Source organism: Heptranchias perlo, chromosome 14 (assembly GCF_035084215.1).
Source record: "Heptranchias perlo isolate sHepPer1 chromosome 14, sHepPer1.hap1, whole genome shotgun sequence".
In the NCBI taxonomy this organism is placed as follows: domain Eukaryota; kingdom Metazoa; phylum Chordata; class Chondrichthyes; order Hexanchiformes; family Hexanchidae; genus Heptranchias; species Heptranchias perlo.
Genome location: NC_090338.1, coordinates 61,257,939 through 61,279,039, shown reverse-complemented (window position 1 = coordinate 61,279,039; position 21,101 = coordinate 61,257,939). Strand labels below are relative to the sequence as shown.

The 21,101-nt window shown below is 46.1% G+C and overlaps 1 protein-coding gene and 1 long non-coding RNA gene across 3 annotated transcripts in view; one reads left to right on the top strand and one right to left on the bottom strand.

Moving 5' to 3' along the window:
• The first annotated feature begins 44 nt into the window (after positions 1-44).
• Positions 45-7,636, top strand: LOC137332173 (uncharacterized). The gene is made up of 2 exons (XR_010965607.1): positions 45-265; positions 5,748-7,636. It is a non-coding gene; the product is annotated as an uncharacterized lncRNA (long non-coding RNA).
• Positions 7,637-8,851: 1,215 nt separating this feature from the next.
• Positions 8,852-21,101, bottom strand: part of LOC137332172 (spondin-2-like) — a 34,689-nt gene continuing 22,439 nt past the window's right edge. For both annotated transcript variants that reach the window (XM_067995878.1, XM_067995877.1), the window contains exons 6-7: positions 14,540-14,714; positions 8,852-9,433 (exon numbers count right to left, since the gene is read on the bottom strand). In XM_067995878.1, the coding sequence (XP_067851979.1) occupies positions 9,252-9,433; positions 14,540-14,714 (357 nt within the window). In that variant the 3' untranslated portion in view covers positions 8,852-9,251. The remainder of the gene's footprint in view (positions 9,434-14,539; positions 14,715-21,101) is intronic.

Sequence of the window (21,101 nt, the reverse complement as noted above, 5' to 3'; positions counted from 1 at the left end):
GATGGCCATTGCGCATGCGCTTGCCACAATGCCACGTACTCTTCCTGGTGATCAGTTCATGACCTTTACTGATTGTAATAAAAACAGAAAGTGCTGGAGAAACTCAGCAAGTGAGGCGGCATCTGTGGAGGAAGAAACAGAGTTAACCTTTCAGGCCGAAGACCTTTCGTCAGAACTGGAAGACAGTTTATACCCTTCCGGACTCAACATTGATTTCAGTAACTTCAGATCATAACCACTGCTCCCATTTTTTCAGCTAGTGCTGGTAATGGTTCTGCTGCTGCCATTTACAGCTACTCCTGATCAATCTTTTGTTTCTTAGCCTGTCCCATTACCACCCTCCTTATCTTGCACCATCATCCCTTTGGTCATTTAATCACTCCTGCCCTCCACCCTAACACAGACCTTCCCTTTGTCCTCCCACAGCCCCCTTTCCCTGGCTCTGTGCTTGCTTAAAAACTTTAACTCTTTTAACATCTTCCAGTGCTGACGAAAGCTCTTCGATCTGAAACGTTAACTCTGATTCTTTCTCCTCAGATGCTGCCTGACTTGCTGAACTTCTGCAGCTTTTTCTGTTTTTATTTCAGATTTCCAGCACTGGCAGTATTTTGCTTTTGCCTTTACTTATTGGATGGTTACAAGCTGGGCAATGGCTTTTTTTTTTGCCATGGCTCATCTAATTGGCTGCTTTTATCATTGTTGATGGTAATTGGCTATTTGTGCCAGACGCTTTCTTGCCTTTGCAGTGGTCACATGGGTGGGTTCAGTTCAATGACCACATGTAGCCATCCCCCAGGCTTGTGCTTGGCAATGCTAAGGTGGTTCAGCTGTACAGGGGGAAAGGAGAAAGGTCAGGAGAGCAATATTGATAGGGGATTCTATAGTTAGGGGAACAGACAGGTGTTTCTGCGGCTGCAGATGTGATTCCAGGATAGTAGATTGCCTCTCTGGTGCCAGGGTCAAGGATGTCACTGAGAGGCTGCAGAACATTCTGGAAGTGGAGGGTGAACAGCCAGAGGTCGTGATCCATGTTGGTACCAATGACATAGAGGGATGAGGTCCTGCAGGCAGAGTTTAAGGAATTAGGAAAGAGATTCAGAAGCAAGACCTCAGAGGTAGTAATCTCTGGATTACTCCCGGTGCCACGCGCTCGTGAGTATAGAAATAGGAGGATAGAGCAGATGAATGTATGGCAGGAGAGATGGTGCAGGGGGGAGGGCTTTAGATTCCTGGGGCATTGGTACCAGTTCTGGGGGAGGTGGGACCTGTACAGGCCGGATGGGTCGCACCTCAATGGAGCTGGGGACCAATGTCCTTGTGAGCAGGTTTGCTAGTGCTGTGGGGGAGGGTTTAAACAAATTTGGCAGAGGGATGGGCACCAGGATGTAGCATTGGAAAGGAGAAATGAGGTGCACAAAGGATTGGGAGAGAAAGATAGCACTAGAGCAAGAAATAGTACGGTGGTAGATGGGACCAGACCAAGAGAGAGTAAAAGAAAGTCTAAGACTGGTTTGCAGTGCATCTGTGTAAACGCACGAAGCGTGGTAAACAAGGTTGGTGAGCTGCAGGCGCAAATAGCCACATGGGAATATGATATTGTGGCGATAATGGAGACCTGGCTCAAAAAAGGGCAGGATTGGGTACTAAATATTCCTGGATACAAGGTGTTCAGGAAAGATAGGGAAGGGAAAAAAGGAGGGGTGTGGCTGTATTGATTAAGGAGAATACTGCAGTGCTGGAGAGAGGATGTTCTGGAGAGGTCAATGACAGAATCTGTTTGGTTAGAGTTAAGAAACAATAGAGGTGCCGTTACACTACTGGATGAATTCTATAGGCCGCCAACTAGTGGGAAGAATATAGAAGTGCAAACTTGCAGAGAAATTGCAGAGCGGTGCAAAAGCTATAGAGTTATGAAATCAGAGGACTTCAACTATTCTAATATAGACTGGGATAGTAATAATAGAAGGGGCACAGAGGGGCAGGAATTTTTGAAGTGTGTTCAGGAGAACTTTCTTGACCAGTACGTTTCCGGCCCAACGATGAAGGAGGCATTCTGGGGAATGAGGCAGGCCAAGTGGAGCAAGTGTCAGTGGGGGAACATTTAGGGAACAGCGATCATAGTATCATTAGGTGTAAAATCGCTATGGAAAAAGACATGGACCACTGTAAAGTAAAAATACTCAATTGGAGGAGGGCCAATTTCAGTGGGATTAGAACAGATCTGGCCTGGATAAATTGGAATCAAAGATTGGCAGGCAAAACTGTAATTGAATAATGGGCGGCCTTTAAGGAGAAGATGATTCAGGTACAGACAAGGTACATTCCCACGTAGGAGAAAGCTAGGGCAACTAAAGCCAGAGCTCCCTTGATGACAAAAAAGATAGAGAATAAGATGAAGCTGATAAAAGGGGCATATTACAGGTGTCAGGTTGATAACACAAGTGAGAACCAGGCTGAATATAGAAAGTTCAGAGGGGAAGTGAAAAAGGAAATAAGAGTGGCAAAGAGAGAGTATGAGAATAGACTGGTGGCAAACATAAAAGGGAATCCTAAAGTCTTCTATAGGCATGTAAACAGTAAATGGATAGTAAGAGGAGGGTGAGGGGCCAATCAGGGACCAAAAAGGAGATCTACTCATGGAGGCAGAAGGCATGGCCGAGGTACTAAATGAGTACTTTGCATCTGTCTTTACCAAGGAAGAAGATGCTGCCAGAGTCTCAGTAAAGGAAGATATAGTTGAGATACTGGATGGGCTAGCTGTACTTAAAGTAGATACGTCACCCGGTCCGGATGGGATGCATCATAGGTTGCTGAGAGAAGTAAGGGTGGAAATTGCGGTGGTACTGGTCATAATCTTCCAAACATCCGTAGATACGGGAGTGGTGCCAGAGGACTGGAGACTTGCAAATGTTACACCCCTGTTCAAAAAAGGGTGTAAGGATAAACCCAGCAACTACAGGCCAGTCAGTTTAATCTCGGTGGTGGGGAAACTTTTAGAAACGATAATCCGGGACAGAATTAGCAGTCACTTGGATAAGTGTGGATTGATTAGGGAAAGCCAGCACAGATTTGTTAAAGACAAATCGTGTTTAACTAACTTGATAGAGTTTTTTGATGAGGTATCAGAGAGGGTAGATGAGGCCTATGCGGTTGATGTGGTGTATATGGACTTTCAAAAGGCGTTTGATAAAGTGCCACATAATAGGCTTGTCATCAAGATTGAAGCCCATGGAATAAAGGGGGCAGTAGCAGCATGGATACAAAATTGGCCTAAGTAACCGGAAACAGAGAGTGGTTGTTTTTCAGATTGGAGGGAGGTGTACAGTGGTGTTCCCCAGAGGTCGGTGCTGGGACCATTGCTTTTCTTGATATATATTAATGACTTGGACTTGGGTGTACAGGGCACAATTTCAAAATTTGCAGATGACACAAAACTTGGAAGTGTAGTGAACTGTGAGGAGGATCGTGATAGACTTCAAGAGGATATAGACTCTCTGGTGAAATGGGCGGACATGTGGCAGATTAAATTTAACGCAGAAAAATGAAAACTGGATCATTTTCAGTTGGAAGAATGAGGAGAGGCAATATAAACTAGAGGGCACAATTCTAAAAGGGGTACAGGAACAGAGAGATCTGGGGGTATATGTGCACAAATTGTTGAAAGTGGCAGGGCAGGTTGAGAAAGCGGTTAAGAAAGCATACGGGATCCCGGGCTTTATAAATAGAGGCATAGAGTAAAAAAGCAAGGAAGTCATGATGAACCTTTGTAAAACACTGGTTCAATCACAACTGGAATATTATGTCCAATTCTGGGCACTGCACTTTAGGAAATATGTGAAGGCCTTAGAGAGGGTGCAGAAAAGATTTCCTAGTATGATTTCAGGGATGAGGGACTTTAGTTACGTGGATAGACTAGAGAAGCTGGGGTTGTTCTCCTTGGAACAGAGAAGATTGTGAGGAGATTTGATGGAGGTATTCAAAATCATGAAGGGTCCAGGCAGAGTAGATAGAGAGAAACTGTTCCCATTGGCAGAAAGGTCAAGAATCAGAGGACATAGATTCAAGGTGATTGGCAAAAGAACCAAAGGTGACATGAGGAAAAGCTTTTTTACACAGCGAGTGGCAATTGATACTAGCTCAATTGCTAATTTTAAATCTGAGATAGATAGCTTTTTGGCAACCAAAGGTATTAAGGGATATGGGCCAAAGGCAGGTGTATGGAGTTAGATCACAGATCAGCCATGATCTTATCAAATGGCGGAGCAGGCTCGAGGGGCTGAATGGCCTACTCCTGCTCCTATGTTCCTATAAGTGGTTAGGATCTGGAATGCACTGCCCGAGGGAGTGGTGGAGGCAGATTCAATCATGGCCTTCAAAAGGCAATTGGATGAATACTTGAAAGGAAAAAATTGCAGGGCTACGGTGATAGGGCGGGGGAGTGGGACTAGCTGGATTGCTCTTGCATTGAGCTGGCACAGACTCGACGGGCCAAATGGTCTCCTTCCGTGCTGTAACCTTTCTATGATTCTCTCACTTTGGGTTGAAAACTTATTTTAAAGTATCTCGTTGTAAAAGTAAAAATGGGTTTGCCCTCTTTGTCATTCTTAGTGGTCACAAATGTTACTTCGAACATTTCCCTGATATCAGACATAGTGGTGCCAATAAAAACAGAAAATGCTAGAAAAGCTCAGCAAGTGGAGAAAGGAACAGAGTTAATGCTTCTTCGACCCGAAACTTGCTGAGCTTTTCCAGCATTTTCTGTTTTTTGATTTCAGATTTCCAGCATCCGCAGTATTTTGCTTTTGTTATAGGGTGGCCAACTCTGGTTGGACATATTCCTGGACGTTTCATCACATGACCTCCTGCCTCCAATCACTCCGCCCCCACACTTAGGCAATTTGTGGTCCCAACATGTCCATATTCGCGGTGCACTGCCTTCCCGTGCCAATTGGAAAGCGAACAGACTCTTAATTACCCGATTGGATGATTCTTGACTGTCAGACAAACATCATTTTTTCCCATGTGCAATCTCTTTATAACCAGCAAACAGAAGTGTTCAAAGAAAATTTTTTTAAAACACTTTTTTTATGCCTCTATGATGTTTCTCCTGGGTTGCTCGCAGCTGTGTCCTGGAGATTAATCTTTAATTCCTGGAGACTCCAGGGCAATCGTGGAGGGTAGGCAATCCTAGTCGGACAATGCTGCTCTAATTAATCTGTTCCCGCAGCCACCAATCAATTTATGCACTTTTGTCGGGAGGCGGGGGTTGTGCGGAGGGGGGTTCATTCCTATAGTTTTCACTCTATAGGAACACGTAGCTGATCTCTGTATTGTCTCTCAGTGCACAAGGCTAAAGAGAGGAAAATAAAGTCGGGGTTCCTGCACCTAATTAATATCCAGTGATCTAGCAACCAGATCAAGTGCGGTATTGGCAGTGCCCTGGGAGCAGGTCATTTGCCTGTTCTGTCTGCCGTGCCCTTTGGTTAACCTTTCTGACACAACTGTGTTAGAAAGAAAGAATTGCCTTTACATGGTGCCTCATCACATCGCTCAGAAATATATTCACAAAGAATTACTTTGAAATGCATTGACTCGTGTTTTGTAGGTAAGTTTAGTTGCCATATTGCACCCAGCAAGATCCCACAGGCAACAAAGAGACAAATGGCCAGTTAATCTGTCTTTGCTGGTGTTGGTTGAAGGAGAAATGTTAGTCTGATTATAAAGTGAACTCTCTTCTCTTTGAATAGTGCCATGAGATCTTTAATATCCATCTGAACTCTCATCTGATGACAGCACCTCGGACCATGCTGCATTCCCTCTGTTCTGCGCTGGACTGTCAGCCTAGACAATGAACTCAGGTCCTGGAATGGGCCTTCAACTTTCTGACTCGGAGCTGAAGGTGCTATCAACTGAGACAAGCTGACACTTCTATAGGAGCCTTATGAGGCCACTCAGAGATTAACAACATGCCACGGCAATGACAGGGAGCCCACGGAAATTAACATGTATGAAGGTGATGGGTGAGAGGATGTGGGTGCTGAGATTTGGACAAATTACAGTTTTTGAAGTGGTGGAGCTCAGGAGGCTGGCAAGGAGAACACATGTTTGCCCTGACAAACTAGACCCTGCTACGCATCATATGTCTCTGACAAACTGAGCACCTACACCAAAACAGATGTGTTTTTAAATTTTAAAGACTTGATAAAATGCTACACCAACAGTTGGTCTCTCTTAGCAGCTCCAACCACTTTGTGATTTGACTTTTTCCCCCCTCTCTTAGTCAGCGCTTACACAACATCAAGCAGCCATGACTTTGCTGCTCTTTTCTAAGTCAAGCGCTGCCTAGTGGTGAAAACCGTTCTCTCTATTTCCTCTCTATGTTCCTCCTAAGCACCAAAATCAGTTTTATTCTCCTTCCTGGTTCCTAACTGTTTTGAAATCAAGACCCGTTGCACAGCCTCCTGCTCCAACTCATTCTTTCCCAGGGCCTCAAACCTGTGAACTGCTTCCCTTCCTCTGACAAATTATAAGCTATTAAAGTCCAAATTTGGCATCACCTGATCACATCTTCCTTCCTACTTGTCAGCATCATAGTACCATAGTATGGTACAGCACAGAAGGAGGCCATTCGGCCCATTGTGCCAATGCCGGCTCTTTGAAAGAGCTATCCCAATTAGTCCCACTTCCCTGCACTTTCCCCATAGCCCTGTAATTTTTTCCCCTTCAAGTATTTATCCAATTCCCTTTTGAAAGTTACTATTGAATCTGCATCCATCATCCTTTCAGGCAGGGCATTCCAGATCATAACAACTCGCTGTGTAAAAAAATGTTTGCTCATGTCGCCTCTGGTTCTTTTGCCGATCACCTTAAATCTGTGTCCTCTGGTTACTGACCCTTCTGCCACTGGAAACAGTTTCTCCTTATTTACTCTATCAAAACCGTTCATGATTTTGAACACCTCTATCAAATCTCCTCTTAACCTTCTCTGCTCTAAGGAGAACAACCCCAGCTTCTCCAATCTCTCCACATAACTGAAGTCCCTCATCCCCAGTACCATTCTAGCAAATCTCTTCTGCACCCTCCCTAAGGCCTGACATCCCTCCTAAAGTGTGGTGCCCAGAATTGAACACAATACTCCTGCTGAGGCTTAACCTGTGTTTTATAAAGGTTTAGCATAACTTCCTTGCTTTTGTACTCTATGCCTCTATTAATAAAGCCAAGGATCCCATATGAATTTTTAACAGCCTTCTAAACTTGTTCTGCCTTCAAAGATTTTGTGTGCATGCACCCCCAGGTCTCTCTGTTCCTGCATCCCCTTTAAAATTGTGCCATTCAGTTTATATTGCCTCTCCTCATTCTTCCTACCAAAACATATCACTTCACACTTCTCTGCATTAAATTTCATCTGCCATGTGTCTGCACATTTCACCAGTCTGTCTATGTCCTCCTGAAGTCTGTAACTATCCTCCAAATTTCTGAGTTTTGTGTCATCTGCAAACTTTGAAATTATACCCTGTATACCCAAGTCATTAATATATATCAAAAAGAGCAGCGTTGGCAGTGTCCCAACCTATGGGCTTTAGTTCTTTACCTCAGCTTCTCAATAAAATGAAATAAAACAACCATATTAGACCAAGTTTACTGGTCATCCTTTTTATCGGTTTAAAAGAGTTATTCTTGTTAACATCATTTTATTCTGTCTGCTCATTTTTTTTCATAATTAAAACTTTTCTTGCATTTTCTAAGCAGGTACATAGTAACATGGACCATGACAGGCTGTCTTCCTGTACGAAGTGAAACCATTCTCGCAAAGTTCTTCTTCTAGCTACATTTTAAAACAGATTTAAATGCACTAATCTCCAGGGCTCCTCCTCTTATTTACATACATGGGCACACACACATTCTATTAAACACACACCAGAAGTCCATCAATGAGCACTTTGTCTAATTATTTATTTTTAAGAAATTCCATCCTTATTCCCCTTCCCTTACAGTGGGGTACAGTTCCCTGGGCATCAACAGTTCTCTGGTATCTTGCTCAAGTGGCCAGTTTTCATATGTGAGCCAGATGAGTCAAGTGCCAATAGGTTATCTGACCGAGCATGATCCTTTGATCTGACATCCCCACACATGTACCTCACTAGATAGCAAGAAGGAGAGGGAACCCTGCTAAATTTCCCACCGCAGCCCAGGTGCCGATAGTAGCATCCCAACTTGCCAGTATGCCAAGATGATCTAACTCAGCATTAACCAGGATTCAAAGCTGGGACTCCCTGCTTCGTATGGCTCAACTGAACAGTGCCTTTGTCCACTATACCATTGGAGGAGCTTGTTAATGGCTATTTAAGAGGCGTGAGGGAGGGGAGGGGGGGTGGGTGGCATTGGTACATATAAACACCCAAAACTAGGACATTAAATGGTTCTAAACCAGTTATCTGCCGATTAGTTAACATCAGGATTATCCTGGAATATCTGGTCACTTCCTCATCTATTTTTTTGAAAGGAGGCTCTGATGTTAGCATAAATCATATAGCACAGAAAGAGTCCATTCAGCCCACAGTACCTGTGCCGGCTCTTTGAAAGAGCTGTCCAATTAGTCCCACTCCCCTGCTCTTTCCCCATAGCCCTGCGAATTTTTCCTTTTCAAGTATATATCCAATTCCCTGGTTCTCTCTTTGATAATTCTTTCCGATTTCATTCATCAATGGTCTGACTTATGGTGTTTTAACAGTTCTACTCAGACAAATATGTTTTTGTTTGGATGGTAAAGAGGAGACTTTAAGGTGATCCAACTGAAGTTTTTAATATTTTTCAAAATAATTTACATATTGTTTGAGGCAAATTGTTCACAATTACAAAGGGTTCAAGAACCAAGGGACACAAATTAAAACTATGGGGACTCTAGAGTAATAAGGGATGTCAGGCATAACCTTTCATTCAAAGGCTAACAAACTTGCGGAATAAGTTATCAGAGAAGGCCACTGAAGCAGACGATGTACATGGGTATAAAAGACATTTAATTGTGTATCTAGAGAAAGAAGGGATTGATGGATATGATGAGAAGATGGAGGGGTTGGGTTGAGACCAATCAGAAAGGGATGGGCTTGTTGGCTCCAATTCCTCTTTCCATTCCTAAAAGTTCTTATATTCTTAAACACTCATCAGTCACTGTAGAAAGTCTTAACTCTGACCTACAGGACTGAAAATTTTGTCACCCAACAGCAACACTGTCGGATATACATCTAAAGACATCACCAGAAACAGTTTCTGGGAATGCACTGCCTCTCCTGCTCCAGCTCCGGGCAAGGAGCTCCGCTGCTGGAAGGCCTTGTGTGGATGAAACGTGTCCTGCGCCTGGTACCAAACCCACTGCATTCTCCATTGCACAGGCCCCAAGAAGACCAGGTGGAAACCTCACAATCCAGAGGGGTTTCTGTAAGTAAAAGTAAGACCAAACAGAAATCAGTTTGAGGCTAGTCTTGAAGGCTCATTCACCACAAACTGTGACCCCCCACCCCCGACCAGCACAGCAACCCACTGATATAAGGGCAACGACCCAACTGACATGACCATTAGTATGCAGTGAAATAGATTGTTCTCCTTAGAGCAGAGAAGGTTAAGGGGAGATTTAATTGAGGTGTTCAAAATCATGAAGGGTTTTGATGGAGTAGATAGGGAGAAACTGTTTCCACTGGCAAGAAGGTTGGTAACCAGGGGGACACAGATTTAAGACAATTGGCAAAAGAACCAAGGGGGAAATGAGGAGAATTTTTTTTTACGCAGTGAGTTGTTACGATATGGAATGCACTGCCTGAAAGGGAGTTGGAAGCAGATGCAATACTAACTTTCATATAAACTTAAAAAGGAAAAATTTGCAGGGCTATGGGGAAAAAGCAGAAGAGCGGGACGAATTGGATAGCTCTTTCAAAGAGCAGGTTCAGACACAATGGGTCGAATGGCCTTCTCTTGTGCTGTAAGATTCCATGATACGTCTATGGTGTAACTCATCAGCTCTTGGCCAACCGATGGAATAGGTATGTGCAATACACCTGCTAGGACATGCATTCCCCCATCACACCACCTGTGAAAACAGTCACGATACCATTGTGCTTATTTTATTATACTCTATATTGCAGCGCTGAGTGATTTTGTTCCCTGCCTCCAGGGGCAAAACACCACTAGCAGTGATGGCTATTAATAACACCACCATTTCGCCATGGTCAAGAGCCAGATTTTAACATTGCTGGCCTGTACTGACATTTGGGCAACATCGGGGAAGGTGGGTGGCAGAAATGGTAAAGTCACCAATGCAACTTTGGAGCAACTGAGCACATGCAAATCCATCCCATAGTAGAAACAGGATGAATTTGGAATCCAGGCATCTGCAAGCTATCACAGGACAGCTTCCACTGCAAGCAGTTCCACTATAAATGGGTACTAGAATCTGACTGCATCTAAATCTGTTTGCCTGTCAAAATAATTATGGAGCAGTATATCTCCCATTATATCAACAATTCATCTGTGTCTATGATTCTGTATAATGCGTAATCAGGTTCAATTCCTGGCCAGTGCGGGTCAGCTGACGTCAGTCAGGCAGTACTTGGGGTGCAACAATTAGCTTCGGCCCATCCGGGTTAAAGAGAGCAGAGAAAATCAGCTGGGATTCCCACCCCCGAACGCTATCCAGTGACTTCTGCTAGAAGGTCCTTGTGTGCGGGCATCAGGTGAGGACAGGACTGGACTCCTTAAAACCTATGTCTTTGACCAAGCTTTTGGTCACCTGTCCTAATATCTCCTTATGTGGCTCAGTGTCAAATTTTGTCTGATAATCACTCTTGTGTAGTGCCTTGGGACATTTTACTACATTAAAGGCGCTACGTAAATACAAGTTGTTGTTGTTGTTGTTGGCTGGGCTGTGATACTCCCGGTGATAAGACAGCCAGTTATCAGTCATTGTTTAGGTTCAGACATGAAGAATGGCCACTTGGAGGAGGTATCAGAGGAGGCGTGTAGAACTGTACCCCAACAAGGAGTAACAGCCTTTGGGAGGGGAAGGAAACAAAATGTTATAGTGGTGGCAAAAGATTAAGAAGTTGATCACAGATAGCAGCAAGAGATTGGCCAGCACATTTTTTAATGTTACAGAGTGTTTCAAGACCAGAAGGATTAATTAAGGGATAAGTTAGGTACAAGTATTCTAGGAGATCGTGAAGTTACAGCTGCGTCAAATTAATCACAAATAGAGTTCTGGACGTAGTCCAGGTCCAATGATTTTGGCTTAGAATTTCTAACATATGTAGAGATCCCTAAAACATGTGTTATGAAGCATTAAACAACCACGGGACACCAGGACCAGATGGGATACACTCAAAAAACCATGAAGGAAATAATTGAGGAAACAGGCAAGGCTCGGGCCAATATTTTCAGCACCTCCATAAATAGAGGACTGGTGAACGGGTCGAGCTGTGGACCAGCTAGTCTGAGTACTTTACAGAACAGTATCAGTGGGCGTACAAAGAGTACAGGGGCCATAAGAGTAGTTTTAGAAACAATACTGAAATTAGAGGACAAAACTAAATTGGTTGGCCTGTTAATAAATGAAAAAGACTTTGCCCCTAATCAACTTCCACAGGGATCTGGTCTAGTTCCTCTGCTCTTTACACAATTGGCAGCAACCAGCCACTCTTTCATGGCACAGCTTGGGTTGATACGCTGTAACAACGGCAGCATTGCACCATTTTTTAAATTCATTCTTGGGATGTGAGCATCGCTGGCAAGGCCAGGATTTATCGCCCATCCCTAATTGTCTTTGAGAAGGTGGTGGTGAGCCGCCTTCTTGAACTGCTGCAGTCTGTGTGGTGAAGGTACTCCCAGAATGCTAATAGGTAGGGAGTTCCAGGATTTTGACCAAGCAACGATGAAGGAACGGCGATAGATTTCCAAATCGGGATGATGTGTGACTTGGAGGGGAACGTGCAGGTGGTGTTGTTCCCATGTGCCTGCTGCTCTTGTCCTTCTAGGTGGTAGAGGTCGCGGGTTTGGGAGGTGCTGTCAAAGAAGCCTTGGTGAGTTGCTGCAGTGCATCCTGTGGATGGTACACACTGCAGCCACGGTACGCCAGTGGTGAAGGGAGTGAATGTTAGGGTGGTGGATGGGGTGCCAATCAAGCGGGCTGCTTTGTCTTGGATGGTGTCGAGCTTCTTGAGTGTTGTTGGAGCTGCACTCATCCAGGCAAGTGGAGAGTATTCCATCACACTCCTGACTTGTGCCTTGTAGATGGTGGAAAGGCTTTGGGGAGTCAGGAGGTGAGTCACTCGCTGCAGAATACCTAGCCTCTGACCTGCTCTTGTAGCCACAGTAATTATGTGGCTGGTCCAGTTAAGTTTCTGGTCAATGGTGACCCCCAGGATGTTGATGGTGGGGGATTCGGCAATGGTAATGCCGTTGACTGTCAAGGGGAGGTGGCTAGATTTTCTCTTGTTGGAGATGGTCATTGCCTGGCACTTATCTGGCGCGAATGTTATTTGCCACATATTAGCCCAAGCCTGGATGTTGTCCAGGTCTTGCTGCATGCGGGCACTGACTGCTTCATTATCTGAGGGGTTGCGAATGGAACTGAACACTGTGCAATCGTCAGCGAACATCCCCACTTCTGACCTTATGATGGAGGGAAGGTCATTGATGAAGCAGCTGAAGATGGTTGGGCCTAGGACACTGCCCTGAGGAACTCCTGCAGCAATGTCCTGCAGCTGAGATGATTGGCCTCCAACAACCACCACCATCTTCCTTTGTGCTAGGTATGACTCCAGCCATTGGAGCGTTTTCTCCCTGATTCCCATTGACTTCAATTTTACTAGGGCTCCTTGATGCCACACTTGGTCAAATGCTGCCTTGATTTCAAGGGCAGTTACTCTCACCTCACCTCTGGAATTCAACTCTTTTGTCCATGTTTGGACCAAGGCCGTAACGAGGTCTGGAGCCAAGTGGTCCTGGCGGAACCCAAACTGAGCATCGGTGAGCAGGTTATTGGTGAGTAAGTGCCGCTTGATAGCACTGTCGACAATACCTTCCATCACTTTGCTGATGATTGAGAGTAGACTGATGGGGCGGTAATTGGCTGGATTGGATTCGACCTGCTTTTTGTGGATAGGACATACCTGGGCAATTTTCCACATTGTCCGGTAGATGCCAGTGTTGTAGCTGTACTGGAACAGTTTGGCTAGAGGTGCAGCTAGTTCTGGAGCACAAGTCTTCAGCACTACAGCCAGAATGTTGTCGGGGCCCATAGCCGTTGTTATATCCAGTGCACTCAGCCGTTTCTATGCTACTATTGATATGCATGGACATATTTTAGCAATGTTGGGAAATTTGCTGATGACATTGAGATGTGGCCAGCTGATTATAATTGGACAGATTCCTGATTCAACAGTGCGCTTGAGGGATACCAACTTGGTGTCAACGCAGGAGGCAAATGAACTTAGCCTGTGTGGATCTAATTAATAGGGTAAGCTAGATGGTTGAGAGGCCTTTTTCTTTCTCGTGCCTTTTACTTCCTATCTTTTGAACAAGCAGCTTATTATAATGAGTCTATGATATAGTTAGAAAGAAAGAACTTGCATTTAGTCTTTCACAACCTCAGGATGTCCCAAATGGCTTCCACAGTCAATGAAGTTCAGTCACTGTTATAATGTAGGAAACGCGGCAGCCAATTTGCACACAGCAAGTTTCCACAAACATCAATGACCAGATAATCTGCTTTAGTGATGTTGGTTCAGAGAAATGTTGGCCGGGACACCAGTGAGAACTCCCCTGCTCTTCTTTGAAATTGTGCCATGGGATCTTTTATGTCCACCTGAGAGAGCAGACATCTCATGTCTGTTTAACATCTCATCCGAAAGACGGCACCTCCAACAGTACAGCACTCTCTCAGTCTTGCACTGGAGCGTCAGCCTAGATTTTGGTGCTCTACTCTCTGGAGTGGGACTCTGAACCCATAACCTTCTGACTTAGAGACGAGAGTGCTACGAACTGAGCCATGGCTGATATGCTGGTGGCTGACTTAAAATGACATGCTCAGTATAAGAAGTTATGTAGCAAAAATAAAACAGAGAATGTTTTCCTTATATTGAATGGTAGTTGAAACATCATTAAACCTCGGCATTAGATGTTCACATTACATATTTGGAGGGAACCAGATACTTAGTAATCCTTCCTTATCAATATGGACTTTGAAGCCCCAAAGAGTCAGATAGTTTTTATGATCTTTGAGTGTGTGCCCAACTGAGGTGAGTTTTGGGTCATTTTATGCTGCGACCTCACAAGCACTGGGAATTGAGCTGAGACTGTCCAAATATGTAAAGAGATTATAGTATGAAGTGGTGCCAAGCGACTCTAAGCAGGTCTTCCTGGACATTGGCCCTAGAAAATCTCACAGGTTTATACTGGGGTTGCTGCCAACTGGGCACTTTTTGAGAACCGGTCGTGCAAACACCCAACTGTCACCAAGATAAAAGCAGCTCAAGATAGGGGACTATCTTACCTGAAAACCTCTGCGTTTCCCTGCCGTGAGGTATGAAGTTTAACTGGATAGCAGGTATTTTTACCGACTGCTGCCTCTTTAGCTTCAGGAGTGTGACTCGTGCCATCGGTGGGAGATGTCTGAGTCGAGGGTAGTAGAATGAATTAGCACCGTGATTGGGAAAAGCTGATGTTATCTGGAAGAGGCAAACGTTTAAAACCTGGTGTTACTGGAGTTATCCAAGAATTAAGCCATTTGTTCAGAGAGACCTTTGCAGCTTTCAAAACATATATATTTTGTCACGTAACACCTGTGACAATTTTCTATGAATTCTTATCAGATAAATTTGGGGCCAAGTAAAATGAGGTTGGATCTAATTGGTTTCCACAACTGATGATTGATGAGTTTGGGTCAATGAGAGGCTTGATGAATGCGTTGGAATGAATGATGGGTTTGAATCTGCAAGAGTTTTTGTGAATGATTTAGATCAATGAAGACAAATTCGGAGTCATCGTTGATAAGTTTTAACAAATGTTGATCTGCACTCTCCGTGAAATTACGGAGTCCAGAGTTCCCTGTAGTGTAATTGATGTCGTTTTTCATTTTGCTCCGAAGTAAGTTCACCAGATCATAGAATTTTACGATGTGGAGATGCCGGTGATGGACTGGGGTTGACAATTGTAAACAATTTTACAACACCAAGTTATAGTCCAGCAATTTTATTTTAAATTCACAAGCTTTCGGAGATTTTCTCCTTCCTCAGGTAAATGTTTCAAGATCTCCTTGAAGCCTACGCATTTATACATATTGAATAATACATGGTGTTTACAGAATGCCCCTGCAACTGCCCGTTGCCAAGGCAATCACCGTGTTCAGACAGAGAGGTGTCATCTGCAGAACCCCCGAATACACATTCAACAAAAAAACAAACAGGGAAAAAAAACAGAGAAAAAAAAAAACACAGAGAGAGGCAGAAACATCCGGAAGGCAGAGAGAGCCAGCAAATGACCCATTATATTAAAAACAGATAACATTTGTTCGCTGGTGGGGTAACGTGTAGCGTGACATGAACCCAAGATCCCGGTTGAGGCCGTCCTCATGGGTGCGGAACTTGGCTATCAATTTCTGCTCGACGATTTTGCGTTGTCGTGTGTCTCGAAGGCCGCCTTGGAGTACGCTTACCCGAAGGTCGGTGGATGAATGTCCATGACTGCTGAAGTGTTCCCCGACTGGGAGGGAACCCTCCTGTTTGGCGATTGTTGCGCGGTGTCCGTTCATCCGTTGTCGCAGCGTCTGCATGGTCTCGCCAATGTACCATGCTCTGGGGCATCCTTTCCTGCAACGTATGAGGTAGACAACGTTGGCCGAGTCACAGGAGTATGAACCATGCACCTGGTGGGTGGTGTCATCTCGTGTGATGGTGGTATCTGTGTCGATGATCTGGCATGTCTTGCAGAGGTTACCGTGGCAGGGTTGTGTGGCGTCGTGGACGCTGTTCTCTTGAAAGCTGGGTAGTTTGCTGCGAACGATGGTCTGTTTGAGGTTGGGTGGCTGTTTAAAGGCGAGTAGTGGAGGTGTGGGGATGGCCATAGCGAGGTGTTTGTCCTCATTGATGACATGTTGAAGGCTGCGGAGAACATGGCGTAGTTTCTCCGCTCCGGGGAAGTACTGGACGACAAAGGGTACTCTGTTGGTTGCGTCCCGTGTTAGTCTCCTGAGGAGGTCTATGCGATTTTTTGCTGTGGCCCGTCGGAACTGTCGATCGATGAGTCGAGCGTCATATCCCGTTCTTACTAGGGCGTCTTTCAGCGTCTGTAGGTGTCCATCGCGTTCCTCCTCGTCTGAGCAGACCCTGTGTATTCGCAGGGCCTGTCCATAGGGGATGGCCTCTTTGACGTGGTTAGGGTGGAAGCTGGAAAAGTGGAGCATCGTGAGGTTGTCCGTGGGCTTGCGGTAGAGTGAGGTGCTGAGGTGCCCGTCTTTGATGGAGATTCGTGTGTCCAAGAAAGAAACTGATTCTGAGGAGTAGTCCATGGTGAGCTTGATGGTGGGATGGAACTTGTTGATGTTATCGTGTAGTCTCTTTAGTGATTCCTTGCCGTGGGTCCATAGAAAGAAAATGTCGTCGATGTATCTGGTGTATAGTGTTGGTTGGAGGTCTTGTGCAGTGAAGAAGTCCTGCTCGAACTTGTGCATGAAAATGTTGGCGTATTGGGGTGCGAATTTGGTCCCCATGGCTGTTCCGTGTGTTTGGGTAAAGAACTGGTTATCGAAGGTGAAGACATTGTGATCCAGGATGAAGCGGATGAGTTGTAGGATGGCTTCCGGAGATTGGCTGTTGTTGGTGTTGAGTATTGATGCTGTCGCAGCGATGCCGTCATCGTGGGGGATACTGGTGTATAGTGCCGAGACGTCCATCGTGGTGAGAAGTGTTCCTGGTTCAACTGGTCCGTGGGTACTGAGTTTTTGTAGGAAGTCTGTAGTGTCGCGACAGAAGCTGGGGGTTCCCTGTACGATGGGTTTCAGGATGCCCTCGATGTATCCAGAGAGGTTCTCACACAGGGTTCCGTTGCCTGATACGATGGGACGTCCGGGTGTGTTGGCTTTGTGTATCTTTGGGAGGCAGTAGAAGTCTCCCACGCGGGGATTACGTGGGATGAGAATGCGTAGGATGCTTTGAAGGTCTGGATCGAAGGTCTTGATCAGTTTGTTGAGCTGGTGGGTGTGTTCTTTGGTCGGATCTGCGGGTAACCGTCTGTAGTGTTCCTGGTTGTCCAGTTGTCGGTATGCTTCTTTGCAATAGTCTGTTCTGTTCTGTATGACTATGGCTCCTCCTTTGTCCGCTGGTTTGATGACGATGTTGCGGTTGGTCTTGAGAGCGTTGATGGCGTTGCGTTGTGCTCGGGTGACATTCTGGACTGTCTTCTGAGTGCGGCTGATGAATCTGGCATTGACGCATTTCCTGACAGCTTGAGCATACATGTCCAGCTGAGGGCAGCGACCCTCCGGAGGAGTCCAGTTTGACTCTTTCCTCTTCGGTTGCTGTACCGCGGATCCCTCTGTCTGCTGTTCCGGATCGTCGATTGTCTCATTGGGTTCGCTGCTGAAATCTTGGGGTTTGTGGTAGAATTCCCGGAGCCTCATTCTCCTGATGAATTCCTCTGTGTCCGCCGCGAGACTAGTGGGGTCCATTTTGGTAGTGGGGCAGAAATTGAGCCCTCGGCTGAGAACTTCGATTTCGTCTGGTTGAAGGGTGTGGTCGGATAAATTGACAATAGACTTCCCTGTGGTTGCAACCGTGGTACCAGGGGAAGCTTGGTCGTTGCTGGTGGTGATGCCGAGTTTCTCAAGCTTCCTGCTCTTGGTTTTCATGTAGGCAGCGTAGTTCCGTTGCCTCGTCTGTTTGGCGGTATAACGTAGCTGGTCTGCTGTGTCCTGAGTACAGGTTGAGAGTATGGACTCTATCTTGGTTTCGAGGTTGTGGCGTCTGCTGTAGAGTTGGTGTATGAGATGGTTGCGGAGTGTGCGAGAGGTACGGCGGCAGAGTCTCTCAGCGTAATCCGAGTTGTATGTGGACTTGAGTGGGTTCGTGATCTGGAGTCCTTTCGGGATCTTGTCTGCTTTCTTGCAGCTCTGTAAAAACTTGATGTCTGTGTCTAAATGCGCGATCTTCTTGGATATCCTTTCCACTGTGAGCCGGCAGTTTGTGGTGTCGATGGTAGTCATGATGTGGAGATGCCGGTGATGGACTGGGGTTGACAATTGTAAACAATTTTACAACACCAAGTTATAGTCCAGCAATTTTATTTTAAATTCACAAGCTTTCGGAGATTTTCTCCTTCCTCAGGTAAATGTTTCAAGATCTCCTTGAAGCCTACGCATTTATACATATTGAATAATACATGGTGTTTACAGAATGCCCCTGCAACTGCCCGTTGCCAAGGCAATCACCGTGTTCAGACAGAGAGGTGTCATCTGCAGAACCCCCGAATACACATTCAACAAAAAAACAAACAGGGAAAAAAAACAGAGAAAAAAAAAAACACAGAGAGAGGCAGAAACATCCGGAAGGCAGAGAGAGCCAGCAAATGACCCATTATATTAAAAACAGATAACATTTGTTCGCTGGTGGGGTAACGTGTAGCGTGACATGAACCCAAGATCCCGGTTGAGGCCGTCCTCATGGGTGCGGAACTTGGCTATCAATTTCTGCTCGACGATTTTGCGTTGTCGTGTGTCTCGAAGGCCGCCTTGGAGTACGCTTACCCGAAGGTCGGTGGATGAATGTCCATGACTGCTGAAGTGTTCCCCGACTGGGAGGGAACCCTCCTGTTTGGCGATTGTTGCGCGGTGTCCGTTCATCCGTTGTCGCAGCGTCTGCATGGTCTCGCCAATGTACCATGCTCTGGGGCATCCTTTCCTGCAACGTATGAGGTAGACAACGTTGGCCGAGTCACAGGAGTATGAACCATGCACCTGGTGGGTGGTGTCATCTCGTGTGATGGTGGTATCTGTGTCGATGATCTGGCATGTCTTGCAGAGGTTACCGTGGCAGGGTTGTGTGGCGTCGTGGACGCTGTTCTCTTGAAAGCTGGGTAGTTTGCTGCGAACGATGGTCTGTTTGAGGTTGGGTGGCTGTTTAAAGGCGAGTAGTGGAGGTGTGGGGATGGCCATAGCGAGGTGTTTGTCCTCATTGATGACATGTTGAAGGCTGCGGAGAACATGGCGTAGTTTCTCCGCTCCGGGGAAGTACTGGACGACAAAGGGTACTCTGTTGGTTGCGTCCCGTGTTAGTCTCCTGAGGAGGTCTATGCGATTTTTTGCTGTGGCCCGTCGGAACTGTCGATCGATGAGTCGAGCGTCATATCCCGTTCTTACTAGGGCGTCTTTCAGCGTCTGTAGGTGTCCATCGCGTTCCTCCTCGTCTGAGCAGACCCTGTGTATTCGCAGGGCCTGTCCATAGGGGATGGCCTCTTTGACGTGGTTAGGGTGGAAGCTGGAAAAGTGGAGCATCGTGAGGTTGTCCGTGGGCTTGCGGTAGAGTGAGGTGCTGAGGTGCCCGTCTTTGATGGAGATTCGTGTGTCCAAGAAAGAAACTGATTCTGAGGAGTAGTCCATGGTGAGCTTGATGGTGGGATGGAACTTGTTGATGTTATCGTGTAGTCTCTTTAGTGATTCCTTGCCGTGGGTCCATAGAAAGAAAATGTCGTCGATGTATCTGGTGTATAGTGTTGGTTGGAGGTCTTGTGCAGTGAAGAAGTCCTGCTCGAACTTGTGCATGAAAATGTTGGCGTATTGGGGTGCGAATTTGGTCCCCATGGCTGTTCCGTGTGTTTGGGTAAAGAACTGGTTATCGAAGGTGAAGACATTGTGATCCAGGATGAAGCGGATGAGTTGTAGGATGGCTTCCGGAGATTGGCTGTTGTTGGTGTTGAGTATTGATGCTGTCGCAGCGATGCCGTCATCGTGGGGGATACTGGTGTATAGTGCCGAGACGTCCATCGTGGTGAGAAGTGTTCCTGGTTCAACTGGTCCGTGGGTACTGAGTTTTTGTAGGAAGTCTGTAGTGTCGCGACAGAAGCTGGGGGTTCCCTGTACGATGGGTTTCAGGATGCCCTCGATGTATCCAGAGAGGTTCTCACACAGGGTTCCGTTGCCTGATACGATGGGACGTCCGGGTGTGTTGGCTTTGTGTATCTTTGGGAGGCAGTAGAAGTCTCCCACGCGGGGATTACGTGGGATGAGAATGCGTAGGATGCTTTGAAGGTCTGGATCGAAGGTCTTGATCAGTTTGTTGAGCTGGTGGGTGTGTTCTTTGGTCGGATCTGCGGGTAACCGTCTGTAGTGTTCCTGGTTGTCCAGTTGTCGGTATGCTTCTTTGCAATAGTCTGTTCTGTTCTGTATGACTATGGCTCCTCCTTTGTCCGCTGGTTTGATGACGATGTTGCGGTTGGTCTTGAGAGCGTTGATGGCGTTGCGTTGTGCTCGGGTGACATTCTGGACTGTCTTCTGAGTGCGGCTGATGAATCTGGCATTGACGCATTTCCTGACAGCTTGAGCATACATGTCCAGCTGAGGGCAGCGACCCTCCGGAGGAGTCCAGTTTGACTCTTTCCTCTTCGGTTGCTGTACCGCGGATCCCTCTGTCTGCTGTTCCGGATCGTCGATTGTCTCATTGGGTTCGCTGCTGAAATCTTGGGGTTTGTGGTAGAATTCCCGGAGCCTCATTCTCCTGATGAATTCCTCTGTGTCCGCCGCGAGACTAGTGGGGTCCATTTTGGTAGTGGGGCAGAAATTGAGCCCTCGGCTGAGAACTTCGATTTCGTCTGGTTGAAGGGTGTGGTCGGATAAATTGACAATAGACTTCCCTGTGGTTGCAACCGTGGTACCAGGGGAAGCTTGGTCGTTGCTGGTGGTGATGCCGAGTTTCTCAAGCTTCCTGCTCTTGGTTTTCATGTAGGCAGCGTAGTTCCGTTGCCTCGTCTGTTTGGCGGTATAACGTAGCTGGTCTGCTGTGTCCTGAGTACAGGTTGAGAGTATGGACTCTATCTTGGTTTCGAGGTTGTGGCGTCTGCTGTAGAGT